This window comes from Lingula anatina, chromosome 7 (genome assembly GCF_051362555.1).
Source record: "Lingula anatina isolate TDL-2025a chromosome 7, LinAna3.0, whole genome shotgun sequence".
Classification (NCBI taxonomy): domain Eukaryota; kingdom Metazoa; phylum Brachiopoda; class Lingulata; order Lingulida; family Lingulidae; genus Lingula; species Lingula anatina.
In genome coordinates this window covers 3,738,239-3,752,127 of record NC_141773.1, presented here as the reverse complement: position 1 = coordinate 3,752,127, position 13,889 = coordinate 3,738,239, and the positions used below count along the sequence as shown (strand labels likewise).

General features: G+C 35.8%; 1 protein-coding gene, 1 long non-coding RNA gene and 1 pseudogene across 2 annotated transcripts; 2 read left to right on the top strand and 1 right to left on the bottom strand.

Moving 5' to 3' along the window:
* Positions 1-1,830: 1,830 nt before the first annotated feature.
* Positions 1,831-3,573, bottom strand: LOC147760632 (uncharacterized). Its single transcript, XR_015335559.1, has 2 exons — positions 2,594-3,573; positions 1,831-2,098 (listed from the first exon to the last, which is right to left on the bottom strand). It is a non-coding gene; the product is annotated as an uncharacterized LOC147760632 (long non-coding RNA).
* A 2,921-nt stretch (positions 3,574-6,494) lies between these two features.
* LOC106176034 (carnosine synthase 1-like) lies at positions 6,495-9,166 on the top strand. Its single transcript, XM_087017081.1, has 7 exons — positions 6,495-6,735; positions 7,085-7,359; positions 7,543-7,735; positions 7,955-8,049; positions 8,375-8,489; positions 8,723-8,868; positions 9,134-9,166. The coding sequence occupies exons 1-7, from the start codon at positions 6,495-6,497 to the stop codon at positions 9,164-9,166; spliced, it is 1,098 nt and encodes a 365-aa protein (XP_086873207.1).
* A 106-nt stretch (positions 9,167-9,272) lies between these two features.
* Positions 9,273-11,332, top strand: LOC147760631 (carnosine synthase 1 pseudogene; annotated as a pseudogene).
* The last annotated feature ends 2,557 nt before the right edge of the window (positions 11,333-13,889 follow it).

The window sequence follows — 13,889 nt, the reverse complement described above, 5'->3', positions numbered from 1 at the left end:
AAGGATAAAAGCTATTTAAAAATCGCTTACTACCCTTAAAAGCTAAGAGTCTCGAATTGCTAGGTAAAAATTTAAAAAGGGTATGGGCTGGATGGGAACTGTCTGTCATTATTGATAATGTTTTCTTTTTAGTCCTGTCTAGATATATAGTATGGACGGGAGTTAGATTTGTTCCAATTACAATCCCTGCAGTTTCGACGATCTTTTCCAACTTGTTCCTCTCCTCCACAGTTGCACGTCCATACCAAACAGTTACTGAAAAAGTTAAAATACTCTCTAAAACACACCTGTAAAAGTTCGTTAAAATAAACACATTTCTGGTAAAAGCTTTCAATTTCCTTAAGAAATACATTCGTTGACGTGCCTTTTTCAATAGCTTCGTGATGTTATCGCCCCAGGTTAACCTATTATTCAGCTGAACCCTTAGTAATTTATAATTAGAAACCTGTTCGACCGCTTTACCGTTAACTTCCAAGGGATTTTTACTTATCTGATTTCTTCTGAAGTCTATGATCATTTCTTTTGTTTTGCTCACATTTAATATCAAGTCATTGTCTGTGCACCAATTTACTAAACTTGTAACCGACTGCGTGTATGACATCTCATCATTATGGTGTATCAAGCCGACTAAAGTTGTGTCATCGGCAAAATTCATTAAAAATGTATTTTCCTCCCTCGCCACACAGTCGTGGGTGAATAACGTATATAAACAAGGTGATAAGACGCAGCCCTGGGGTGTGCCAGTGTTTAAAGCTATAGTGTCCGAGAAGTTAAAACCGACTTTTACTGACTGTTTTCTGTTTAAAAGAAAATCTAAAATCCAATCGCAGAGTGCTGGTGGAAAATTAAGATCATCCAAAAGTTTAAAATACAATTTGCTTGGTACAATAGTATTAAATGCTGAGCTATAGTCAACAAATAAAATTCTAACATAGGCATTTTTACAATCGAGATGTTCGAGAACTTTGTGTAAACACATAGAAAGAGCATCGTCTACACTTCTGTTACTGCGGTAGGCAAATTGCAGTGGATCAAAGCTATTTGGCACTAAAGTTTTAATAAAAGACAGAACAAGTTTTTCGAATATCTTCATAGGCACCGGTGTCAAAGCAACAGGACGGAAATCATTTAAATTCTCTACAGTTTTACTTTTTGGCACAGGTATGATGGTTGCTGTCTTCCATATTTCAGGCACTCTGCACATTTCAATTGACCTTGGCGGAGGTAATAACTAGCTTGAAACATACACTTGGGAAAACCTTATTGAGGTACCTATTTTGATAATTAGAATTATCTTCAAGAGGTTTTTTTGTGGAAATTTGCATCTCCAAATTACATAACTGTCATTCTTTGCTAGTGGTTACAAAATGTTGAATTTGACCGAAAATTTCAAACTTTCTCTGGGAAGCTGTAATTTTGCGATGTGATAGCTACACCATCACAGTTTATCATTTCATAAAAAGGGAAACAGCAGCTGCACACAGGAGAGTTGAACAGCTATACCCACCAAATCCAAGACGCGTTACCCTGGGTAATATATTTTGCACAAACTAATGAAAGTCTAATGGAATGTTTTCCGTTTTAGTTTAAATCATAAGGGGGTGTTGTCTCAATGCTTCAAAACTGGTTTTGAAGAATTTAATCCACATTTCATAATTAATAAAAATGGTGAATATGTGGGTCACGGTAACATTATTGACGCGGGTACAAAAACTTTTTATAATCATGTAAATAATAACAATATTTTTGCTATTATCCATACACACTTCAATCATGAGGGGCACACCACTTTCACATGCTTTTAAAATGGAATTGACAAACACAGAGGAATAATGCACATATTTTATTTACTGTAACTCTGTCATATGGGACACACACTGAACAAAGTTGATCTAAAGAATGTTCCAGATTGTAGTTTTTTATCAGAATTATTATTTTTTTATTATTATTTTAACACAATAAAGTTCAGTTAAATACAAAATTTAACAAAATGAAGTTCAGTGTAACACAAAGTTCATAATTATAACATTCTTCCTGACATATGTAGACCAATGGTGATATCTGTTCTGTGCTCACTAAGGCATCCACTCTTGGGATTCTGAAAAAAAATCACACAAAGAATCTGTTAACTCTGATAACGAACAATGGATAACCTAAGATCACAAATAGTTTATTGCTTATTCAAACAAAGTACAGTGCATTATGAGTGGCAAACACGCATTACTGAGACACATTTTCTTCACCCATTTTCGGTGCTTCATTGCGTAACGTAGGTGTTGCTAGTAATCCAGTATTGCTGTTTTTACAGACGGTTAAATTTTAAACGCACGGAATACAGTGTAGCCGCTTAATTTAAGACAAAACTTAAAAAAAGTAATTCAATTTCGATGATTGAGTTTTCGAGAACAAGAGAACATGAATACGGTATCACCGCTTCACCATGTTCAATATGACCTTAAGTCCCCCATGTGACACAGACGCAAAACGAAAGTTCAGACGAAGTCACCCTACTTATAGAATGGTAAAAATCAATCGGTACACAAATATGTTGAAACAATTGAAGAAAAATGAAACGAAACTCATTATTTCTCACCTTCATACAAAGAAGATCCCAATAAACAATCCTGTGACGGTTAAATCAAGGGAATTACACCTGTGCCCTGCATCCTATCTCGACAGCGTCATTGCGTGATATGTTATCAGAATGGACCACCCGCCAGTTTGAGCTGGTTTTTTTAGTGTGCAAAAGAAGCCATTCGTGTGTAGACGTCATCAGTTAGTGAGTATGGAAGAAGATCGCTATCGATGTATAAATTTCACGCGGCATTTTAAAGTCGTCTGATAAGAATCGATCTCTGAAGTTTCACCGTTGCGAACGTTATATTGGGACGCGGTGAAGAAAAATTGACCTTGCTGAGCAATAAATGTGAAATTCTTAAGAAAACTGATATTATCATGGATTTCTTGACACAAACTAACCGACATACTACTTTGGACGATTGAACAGTTTTAATACAAAAAGATAGGATTAGATGAAATTTTCATCGGGGTGGGACACCGCATGTATCGTAAGTTAAGCTAATTTTGTGATCATTTTTCAGTCACTTCAAATAAATTTTTATTTAAATAACCATTTGCACATTCTGTTTATTATATCTTCTTGCAGTAGGTGTATTCCCTGCTTCAATAATTCATTCAAACCCTAAACAAACTGTTCCTAAATAGAGGTAGGGTCGAAATTCCACAAAAAAGGACGCCATTTTGAGGGTAATTTCGATATATTTTCTGCTTTTTCTCTTATTTTGCTTTTATAACAGCATCCTCCTTGCTCATGCAGCTTCTTTGATTTGTTATTGAAACATACACAACGATGTCATGAGAATTTGGTTGGCTATCTAAATTTAAATAACATTCTTGTTATGGCCCCCCTGCAGTGCACCACTAGCAAAGAATGACTGGTAAAGCTGCTTGCGTAATATGCATGGTTACGTTGTGTGTGACACATGCGCAATGTGGTCGTGACATTTAACACGTTGGCAGTCTCATCACTGTGTTCATATATCAGTAATATCGGCAGAGCGTAGGAAGTCAGAGTCTTAAGGTTGAGGGCGACATTATTTTTTTGAAGACCAGGGAGGCGTTTTCAACGTTCTTTATTTTTCGTGAAACTTAACAACAAGGTAAGAATTTTAAAGTTTAATGAGGGATATTTTCCAAATGATTTTGCCATTTTCAATTCCGACATATTGACAAAGTTATGGTCTCATCCAATGCCTTGTTATACATGTAAGTATTACCATGTGGGCAGTACTAAAATGTTCGTGTATATGAGTGAATGCGTTTAGCAAATACATACCTATGTAAGAGTTACATTTATCATAAAATACCATTTAAACCCATTTTCTCTCAGTAGTTTCTAGTGCAATTTGCGAATGACTTGGGACTGGGAAAACATGAGTGTTCACAAAGCAATGTGACATTATACAGCAAAATTTTTTGTAAAATCGAGGATCCAAAAAGTAGAGAAACAAATCTTTGACGTAAATTTTTAGAAATGTTTCGTAGTCTATAGCACTGTGTCTTCTGTAAAGAATGATCTGGAAAATTCGAGAACGGATCCCTTGAAAGCAGACGTAAATCTTGCCATTGGGGGTTAACAAGTAACGATCTACGTTATTGCTAAATATGCAGCAACCCCTAGGATCTACACTTTGTACTCTAGCTGTCTGTCTTGTGCTCTCTTCTATTTCCTGCCTCCTAGAAATCATAAATGCACGAAAAATAAACATGAAAACGACTGCTTTCACAAACGCATTATTCGGCGACTAAGGTATGAAGGTACCTCTATGTTCTATTACATAATGTATAAGACTTCATTACATTGATCCAAATCCAATACCAACTTGTTCTCAACCCTTATGCAAATCCCTCCGTGCATTTGAAAAATGCTGTAACATACAGATGGCTGTATACTGTCGTTACACCTACCATTAAAAGACAACCTGCATATCACAGACATGATGAATGTGTCTGGTTTCACCGGAACGTGAAGTTTTAAAATGAGAACATACTGTAAAAGCTGCCTTGCATACGTAACCTATAGTTAAGAAAAATCTGCGGAGAACGTTCTGTCGTTCCCTTTTTAGCGCTTTTAACCAAATTCAACAACATTCATTCAAGGTTTATAGATATAAATGTACATGGGCCACTGAGAATTAGTGCCTTTAGTTTCCATGATAATAAATTAAAACTATCAACATTTTACTAGTGCAAACATTTTAAGTGTCATGGAAATGAATAATAAAAAAAAAAAAAAAAAAAAAAAACAAACAAACAAATATCAACTTTGTACAAGTGCGAACATCTTAGTGTTATAATACCTGATGCGGCAATGGCATCAGATCAAATCTCAAGTTTACAACAAAGGGAACAATTGTAAACTAGAGTTAACCTAATAAACCACTGGATGAGCATCTATATGCACTTATTGCACCTTAAATTAAATATCAGAGAAGACCTATTTAACTTTGCAATTCATGTTAAGGAACACTTGAATGCTTTTTATTTTGCAATTCATGTTGAACAACACTTAAATACATTTAATGACAATGAGAAGTTAAAATTTCTTACGCAGTATGACCAGGTACAATTTAAGACAGCAAAACAACTACACGCAATGGCACACTCTACAAGGACATTAGAAAAGACCTTTTTTACTTTGCAATTCACGTTGAAGAACATTTGAATGCTTTTTAAAATTGCAATTCATGTTGAATAACACTTAAATGCATTTAATGACAATGAAAAGTTAAAATTTCTTATGCAGTATGACCAGACATAATTTAAGACAGCAAAAAAGTACACACAATGATGTGAAAGAGAAATAAGTCTTATAACGACAAGAGGGATTGCAAAGTTGTATATATAATATCTTTTTTATGTGTTTAATTAATACTTAATTTGTTTTAAAGAACTTTTATGAATTTTAACTTTACTATTCCAGGTTTTACTCTCTCATAGCCCTTAATAGGGTGGGTTTTATTTTCAAACATGAGACGTAAATAAAATCATTATTATTATAATCAGTATTGTAAACTAGAAAAGCAATCAGAAAGCGCAAACGCTGCCAAGGACTTTACCTTGAAAAATTATAGTAACCTGATGTTACTAGTATGTGCTAACGAACACGTTTGAAAAAGACAAAGTAGACCTAATGAATGTATGACAGGTCAAGACATTATTATTACTGCTTGTGTATCTTCGACGCAGAGAACGCGTTACAACTAACAGAACCAAAAACATAACCTTCTTATCAGAGGTTAAAATACTAAAATTTCTTTGTTTTACAATTATTAAATATCATTATTTTTCATAATGTATATCCTTTGTCTTCTATTCAGAAAACATTTAACTTATTATTAAAAGGGCATCTGGTGTGGTCTAAATGCCAACAAGTATTTTGTGAGAAAATAAATAGAAATGTGATAGGTGAGTGAAAGCAAATGAAGGGAAATGGCGTGTTAACAGAAGATATTGCATATTCCAATAAATATAGTGCAGTAAATGATACAGTAATATATATTGATATGAAAATTTATACTATTAAGCAAGTAAAATGGACCACTGCTCTTTGGGCGAGGAAATCAAGAAAAGTCAGTTTTGGCAAGATTTGCATCAAGGACTAGGATTTTACGACCTGCCAGAAACCGTAGAGAGAACGCAGGTAATTTGAAAATTTCATATTACCATAAGTTTATTCAGAATGGAAGTAAATTGTCTTCTGATGTTAAAAATGTACATTTACCTTTTCATGTATTCAATAAATATTTCGTTTTTGTAAAAAAAAGATATGTATAATGAATAAATCATGCAGTGTCGAGTTTGAGGACAGTTACTTTGCTATTAAAAATAATGATGGTACATAAGATCCTCTTAAACCACACCACAAATGTTTACAGAATCCGCGATCAAAGTCTACGATTGAAGAGATCACGATGGTGGTACTGGGGGAACCTCTCACCTGTCTGAACCTGTGTTTAGAGGGTGGGAAGCAGTGTCCTGGTGGTATGTTACTGGTACCCTCTTTAACATGGCTTCAGAAAGAATCCACCAATGAAGGAGATCTGCAAACCTTACGAGTACACAAGGCTGTCACATTTGACTCTTGTGGTCGAACATTTTTGGACATCTTCATTCCACCTCGTCGTGTCACTTACTTCATAAACCTTGCTACAGGTATAATATCCAGAAGTTAAATATTACATCATGTGACAATAGCTGTTATCGTGTATTTAGTCATTCAGCTTTCTGTTTGTTTGATAATTCATTTTTCGCATACATTGTCGAGACCTATCAATATGTAATTCATTTTTTTTATCTTACCACAATTTTATTGTCTCATTAATTAATTGTTTCAAGTATCTTTTTCATTTAATTGTATATTTCCACTGTATATCTTTCTATTTACTCATGCAACTTTATATGTAATTATATGATTCTGTGCATTCCTAAACCCGACGATTCCATTGTCTTCATGTTCTGGATTAAGTTTTCTAGCCAAAACATGAAATACATCCTATTGCAGATGATGAGAAAAGCAGTGTTTGCATGCGCAGTTACAATGTGGACTATGAAAAAGATTTAGATTGCCCACTTGGAGTCACGCAAGATTTGATGAAGTGTTTGGATGATCGAATTCTCACTCGTAGTCTGGTTGCGGACGCTGGTGTTGCCTATCCCGATACGCTGGCATTTGTGTACAGATCACGAATACCTTATAACCAGGAGAGACGCAATATTTATGTGGTCGCTATTGAAAATAAAGAAGACGGAAGAGAAAAGATCAAAAATGAACTGGCTGTATTTATTAGTTCCTTGCTTGGAAAAAGGATGAAAAAGGTTTATATTAACAATTCTCCTTTCTCTCTCTCTCTTTCAATATAAACAAAAGAGAATAGGCGCTGTTTTATTTATTTATTCATTTATTTTTTTTTACAAAATTCACTTTCATTTGAATCATAAAAATAACTTTTTATTGTCTAGGTAGTTGTCAAAGTAGGCGTACATGCTTCACGAAGAGTGACCTACCATTCTGCCCATGACCAAGCTGGCGTTTACAGCGCCATGTGTCAAGGTCTACATGTTCTGGAAGAGGGGGAGAGCATCATTGTGGAGGCATTTTGTGAGACCCTTGAACAATTACCAGTCCCTCATCTTGACTACGAGGAACAGGCAGGTACGTTTCGGTATTAGAAACAGCAAAATTATATCGTTTCTAAAACTATCTGTTTCTAAAACTATGCATAATCAGTTAATATTATGGTTGCGCTAAACTATATTATATCACGTACATGATGTTACTCATAACGGGATCACACAACAGCTTAATTAGCATTGTTTTTTCTCCTTATAAATTTATGAAAGAAATACTATAAGTGCACATTATTCATTTTAGTCGGCATCAAAAGCAAGGAGTTGTCCTGCACAATCCGAGCTTTCGTCTGCTGCACTCCCAACGGGAATCAGCTGGTTTCAGACATCTTCTGCGGCGTTGGTCACGCGGACAGAACGCTTCATTGTGACAACACTTTACCAGTGTCACTGGAAAGCTTTCTAGTTCATTGGGGGTTACAAGACCGATCCAAAATTGAAAATGTTCGTCTATGAAGCAATATATTCTAACTGGAAACTTTTGTCGTTTCGAGTTGATTTATGTTAATGCAGGGATGTTTATTAGTTAGATCAATTGTTTCCAGTGTTCTTTGTCAGTTTTCACAGGAAATAGCGATTGACGTTGGAGTATCATATTTACGCCCCCCCCCCAAAGAAAAAAAATGTGGAGATATAAATTAGTTATCATTTATGTGATTTACAGATCCGTTCAATGATCAAGAAAAAGGCGGAGGACATATTGGACATTTGGATGAAGCACGAGGACAGTATGAACAAAGAGAAACGCGGAAGTTTTTTGTCAGAAATAGGCATAATAGGTAAATCAGGGATTAAGTTACTTTAAACAACATCGTGTGCATGAATATCTTTAAAATCAATATTTTAAACATTCTGTATTAACTTGGATTACCCCCCAATATATATATATATATATATATATATATATATATATATATATATATATATATATATATTCAAACGAACAATGCAACACAATCGTCTCACTTTGTCTTGATTGCAAATTGATAAGATGTATTTTTATATATTTCAGGTGTCAATTTTGTCTTGACACATCAAGAAGACAGCAGTTATGACGCCGTGGTTGTAAGCATCAATAATGGCAGGAAAACCATCGCGAACACGCAGACCTACGAGTTTCAAAACCCGGTCAAGCTTGGAAGTTGCGTTCGACCCTTAGTGAGAACCATGGTTAACCGTAGTCAGCGGTTCCTTCTCCAAGGAAAGCAAATTCTTGTAATTGGCGGAGGAAATGGAATAAACAAAAAGTTTGTCTGGGAAGCTGCCGATAATTACTTTGTGAAGGTAAATGTTTTCAACAAGCGGTATACAAATTTGTTTTTATTTTATTTTATTTCATTTTATTTCATGTACTTATTTATTCATTTATTTATTGGTTAATCGAAAAATAATATCCAGTTTAAATGATTTGTTCAATTTACAGACTATTTACTTCTGGTATACATTCACCGTTTAAAATTTTCATCTGTATCCGAACTAATTGTTTGGCTATTAGAAAAGTGTCAAGGCATTTTTTAAACGGATATTTATGTGCGTGTTTCTCACACATTTTAGATAATTTTGATTGAACCGGATCCTAATCACAGTGCAGTTCAAAGTGTATACAAGTTTATCCAATGTGACATAGAAGACGTAAGTCATGACGAGGAAATTGCCAAGAGAGTTGTCCAAATAATTCGCACACAAGGCCTAGTCGTAGACGGGTGCATGACCGTTGTTGACGAATACGTTCCTCTGACGGCTCTCGTATGCGAGGCACTGCACCTACCTGGTAATACGCCTGAAGCTTCAAGAAAGACTAAGAAGAAAAGTCTTACTCAAAAAGTTTTAATGGAATCTACAGTCAGGAGCTCTCCTCTGCCAAACGCAAATGTTTATGCAGTCAGTACACGCAATATTATCCAACCTGAAGATGTGAAGGGATCGTCAAATATTATTCAGTATCCAGCACTGTTGAAGCCAGAATACGGGACAGGTTCTCTTGGAGTGTGCCTTGTCAAAGACGAGACAGAATGTCTGAAGTCCTTCAACGCCGTTCAGAAAATCTTAAAAGCTGAGGACGAAAAGGCCTTAGTAAATTGTTACGGCAACGAAATGCACCTAGCCGAGTATGCACTGGGAACCAAGCATGGAGTCGATATCGTCATGTTTCGAGGGAAGATTTTAGCGGCATTCATCTCTGATTGTGGACCTACCCGCTTTCCGTTTTTTATCCAGACTTCATCGTGTATGCCGTCATGTTTACCCCTTGACAAGCAACGACAGCTGGTAACGGCCACAGAGCAGTGTGTTAGAGCAGTTGGTCTCACTGATGGTGTGTATAATATTGAGTTTAAAATGACACCCACGGGACCAAAATTGACTGAGATCAACGGTAGAATGACTGGATACCATTACCGGAACTGGATACTCGCCATCTTTGATACGGATATCCTTTTCCTAAATTTCTTAATTGCATGTGGGATACAACCCAGCGTCCGACCATTGGAGCCAATGTGCCAGCTCATAGGGGTCATGTGTACCACAACAGCCCACGCCAAGGCACTATCGCGACCGGGCATTGCAACACCGGAAATCCTTGCTGAGGCTCATGATAAAGGGGAAATAATTTTCTTTCCAATAGAGCCCAACTTGGAAGAAAATGAGCCCTTTGAGAAGCCGTTATGTCATGTAGCTGTAAGGGGGAAATCTGTAGATGAAGCGAAGAAAAAGATGTTGGCAGTTTGCAGGAAATATGGGATAAACAACCAACAGTATCCAGTGGAACGCTTTCTGTCCCCTTTCGTGGAGTTATCTTGGCCATGAAAGACAGTGACGCAACCGTAAGGAATGCAGGTTGTGTTTCAATGGAAACTATCAGAATGCATTTTAACACAAATTCATTAAATATCAGCGTAGATAAGTAACTACAACATAATTGAATGAGCGACAACCAAGGTTGTTTTATGCGTTTTACAATGTTGTTAATTGCACCATTATCACAGATGAAAACTTCTTTCCTTGACAGACTCTGTCTCCATAACCCTTGATTTCTGCTACAGTAGTTTAATAGCTAGCATACTTGAGTAAAACCCAAGACACTGCAACTTTTCCACTTTTCATTCTTACTGTACTGTCAACGCCTGTTTATTCCCCTCCTACGTGATCATTGTTTTTAGTATTAGTCGCACTAGTACAGGTTATAATACATGTAGTACTACTAGTGGTGCCCTTTTAACAAACATTGCAATGTGGATGTGGGCATTAAGCAGTACATAGAGGGGCAAACATAGGATCGGTAGTCTTTTTTTTTTAATTCCGAGGTATGTAATCTTTATTGTACTATAATACGCTATATGGCTAAATGGCGCAACGGCATTATTGGTTGTGACCGGCGCACTGCTACATGTGGATGGCATTTTATTATGTTTATTTCATGTTGTACTTCATGAAAGGTGGCACAGAAATTAATTTTTTCTTAAAATAAACAAAATAATTTAGACGGAGAATTTATGTCAGGATTAAGTGTCAAATAAAAATATTGCTTTTGCGGCCTGATTTGTTTGGATACATTTAGCGTAAATCAGAAATAGTTGCGATATGATACATAGAGTATAAAAGGTCAATTTTTCTTTGTGCTCGTCAGTGCTTGAAAAAGTCTATATATTGTCACAAATTATATTATATTATATTATATTATATTATATTATATTATATTATATCCGAAGAATATACTCAGTTTGCTTAAGATTTTTAGGTGGCAAAAAGGGTCTTCAGAAGAACATACGAGGTAACTGTACCATAACCGTGGATTAAAAACAGATGAATCGTTTTTGGAGTTCATAGATTGCATATTTCAAGAAACTCCATAAACTTAAAACTTAAAAACTGATTTCATATAAACTTGTAACATGATAACCTTGAAAACGTTAATAACATTGATAGCTGTGAAAACTGGAGATAAATGGTAAAAAACCTTGATAACAACATGGTCTGGATAGTCCATGTCGTTGAACTGAATGCATGTACAATATTAGGGCGTTTGAATATATGGGGAAAGTTATGTCACACATGTGAACACATCTCTCTATAGAGAGAATCACTAGCTTTATACCGGGGAAATGTACTAAATACAAAGCGTATTATAATGTGAATTCGTTTACAATAGATAACATAACCATACATCTAGGAATATCAAATCGACACACCTATGTTGATAATTTAAATTATCTTTAAAGGATTTGCGTCTTACCGCCAGAATGGCCTGAACGGAACATATTCTTCAGAAAACATACCCAACTAACGATATCTTTACCCAAATACACAAATTAAAAGCTCATTTTGTAAATTTTTGGCTTTAAAAAACGTCCTATTTGCTCGGCCTGAGAATTAATGAGCTACGTTGTCACGTGGTCCGATGACGACAATCGAGCCACTGGAGAATAGAGCGTGCTTAGCTGTTAAACTGAGCTGCATTGTCTACCTGTAAGATGACTTTTTGACACCTGACAAAAGTTCATACTCATTCAAATCTCTTATCAGTAGGGTCTTACTCCTCTTGAAGCCGTGTGAAGCCATGTAAAGCCATTTTCCTGTCTATTCAATTTTTAACTAGCATTTAATTATGGTTATCCAAACTAGTATAAAATACTGTAGTCGAGTGACTAGAGCGCATTTTAATCATTCGACATTTGGGATGAAAGACCTTGTAACTGACCTCGAAATTTCTCTATACCAGTTTGAACCAATGATACATTACTCAGAAGAGTCTACGGATTCTGAAAGTGACGCCGAAAGTCAGCATTACGAGGTATCGGAGGTTGACGGAGATTTTTCAGTCGACGAGTCTGAGGAGAATTAAAATATTTAAATTCACTTTAACATATTTTTCAAGATCTAACCTTTATATGTTAATTTTCTCCTAATAAAACATGTGCTTTTTTAATAACCATTATTATGGGTAAGAAACTCAACCCAATTTTGCCCTACATCTATAGCAGTTAGCAACAGAAATATTGTAATAGCAACATGACATTGAGAAACATCCAAGACAGAATCTTTTCCCCAAATATTTAGGAATGAATCAAAATGAATAGGAATGAAATGCTTTTGCCACCTTTTCTTGGCAATAATGAAGACATAAGTAAAAAAAAGTAAAAGCTTCGGCACCTTTTCACTGTCCTTTATTTTTAAATCAATTTATTGCACAGCAGCATACAGTCTGTTTTTGTATGTCAACTTAAAATGTATTGATTTATTAACATATTTTTCTTTTTCTTTTTTCAAAGCTGGAGGGGGGGGGGGGTGAGAAAGCCGATTTAAAAAGCTGCCTAAGTTCAGACTTAATTTAAAAAACTAACATATAACGCAATAAACAACACCTGTCTCGATCAACACCTGGGCTGTGATTAGTTCACGAGGCACATTGTTTCAGCTTGTTTCCAGACCTACATGTTTTGAATCTTGTCTGTGACAGCTATTGAATAGTACTGAATTGGTTTTTAAAATCTGTCCAGACACCTTTGCAGGTGTGGTAATCAGTGATTTTATCAGTGCTTACCAGCAGAAACAGTAATTATGGCTGTTAGGAGCAAGACCAGTTAGCTCACTGGCAGATTCTAGATATACACTTGATAACAAACAGATCAAACAAAATAACTGCAGCCTTGGAGGGAAACGCCAGGATGAGGAAGTGCCTCGGGCACAATAACATAACAACAACCCAGTACAAGGTGTTTTTCCTTACTGAAAACATTTTCATCGACACCGAAATGTACCGGTACTTTTAATGTAACTTCTCTGTCCTATTAACCCATGGAAACATTGCCAAAGAGTTGTCACATGTAAATTTTCCACTTATAGGCTTGGGGCAAAAGCTTGCGATTGCTATTTAACACAGGACTTCATTTTGTGACAGGTCGTATTGCGACTGTACACTGACTCGTAGGCCTACATTTACCTTAAATACAGAAAAGGAAATAATTTTGACTCATTCCGATATACAAATAAATATATAACATTTTTCAGCATTTAGGATTTGGCCATGCCCAATCGTGACATAAGCTCAGGATCACGCTCGTATGCGTTTTTTTCAAAATGGTCAGAGCAAAGCCTCGAGCGATCAGTAGGTGTGAAGTTTTCCCTTTTCAATTTGACTGTCCATGTTTTCCTCAAACCTGGGTCCTCAAACCCACGGCAAC

Coding starts and splice junctions, on each gene's coding strand:
- LOC106176034 (XM_087017081.1), top strand. CDS start 6,495: ATGGTGGTACTGGGGGAACCTCTCACCTGTCTGAACCTGTGTTTAGAG. Junction 8,050..8,374: donor TTTCAGACATCTTCTGCGGC/GTTGGTCACGCG, acceptor TGTGATTTACAG/ATCCGTTCAATGATCAAGAA. Junction 8,869..9,133: donor GAAGTTGCGTTCGACCCTTA/GTGAGAACCATG, acceptor TTCAATTTACAG/ACTATTTACTTCTGGTATAC.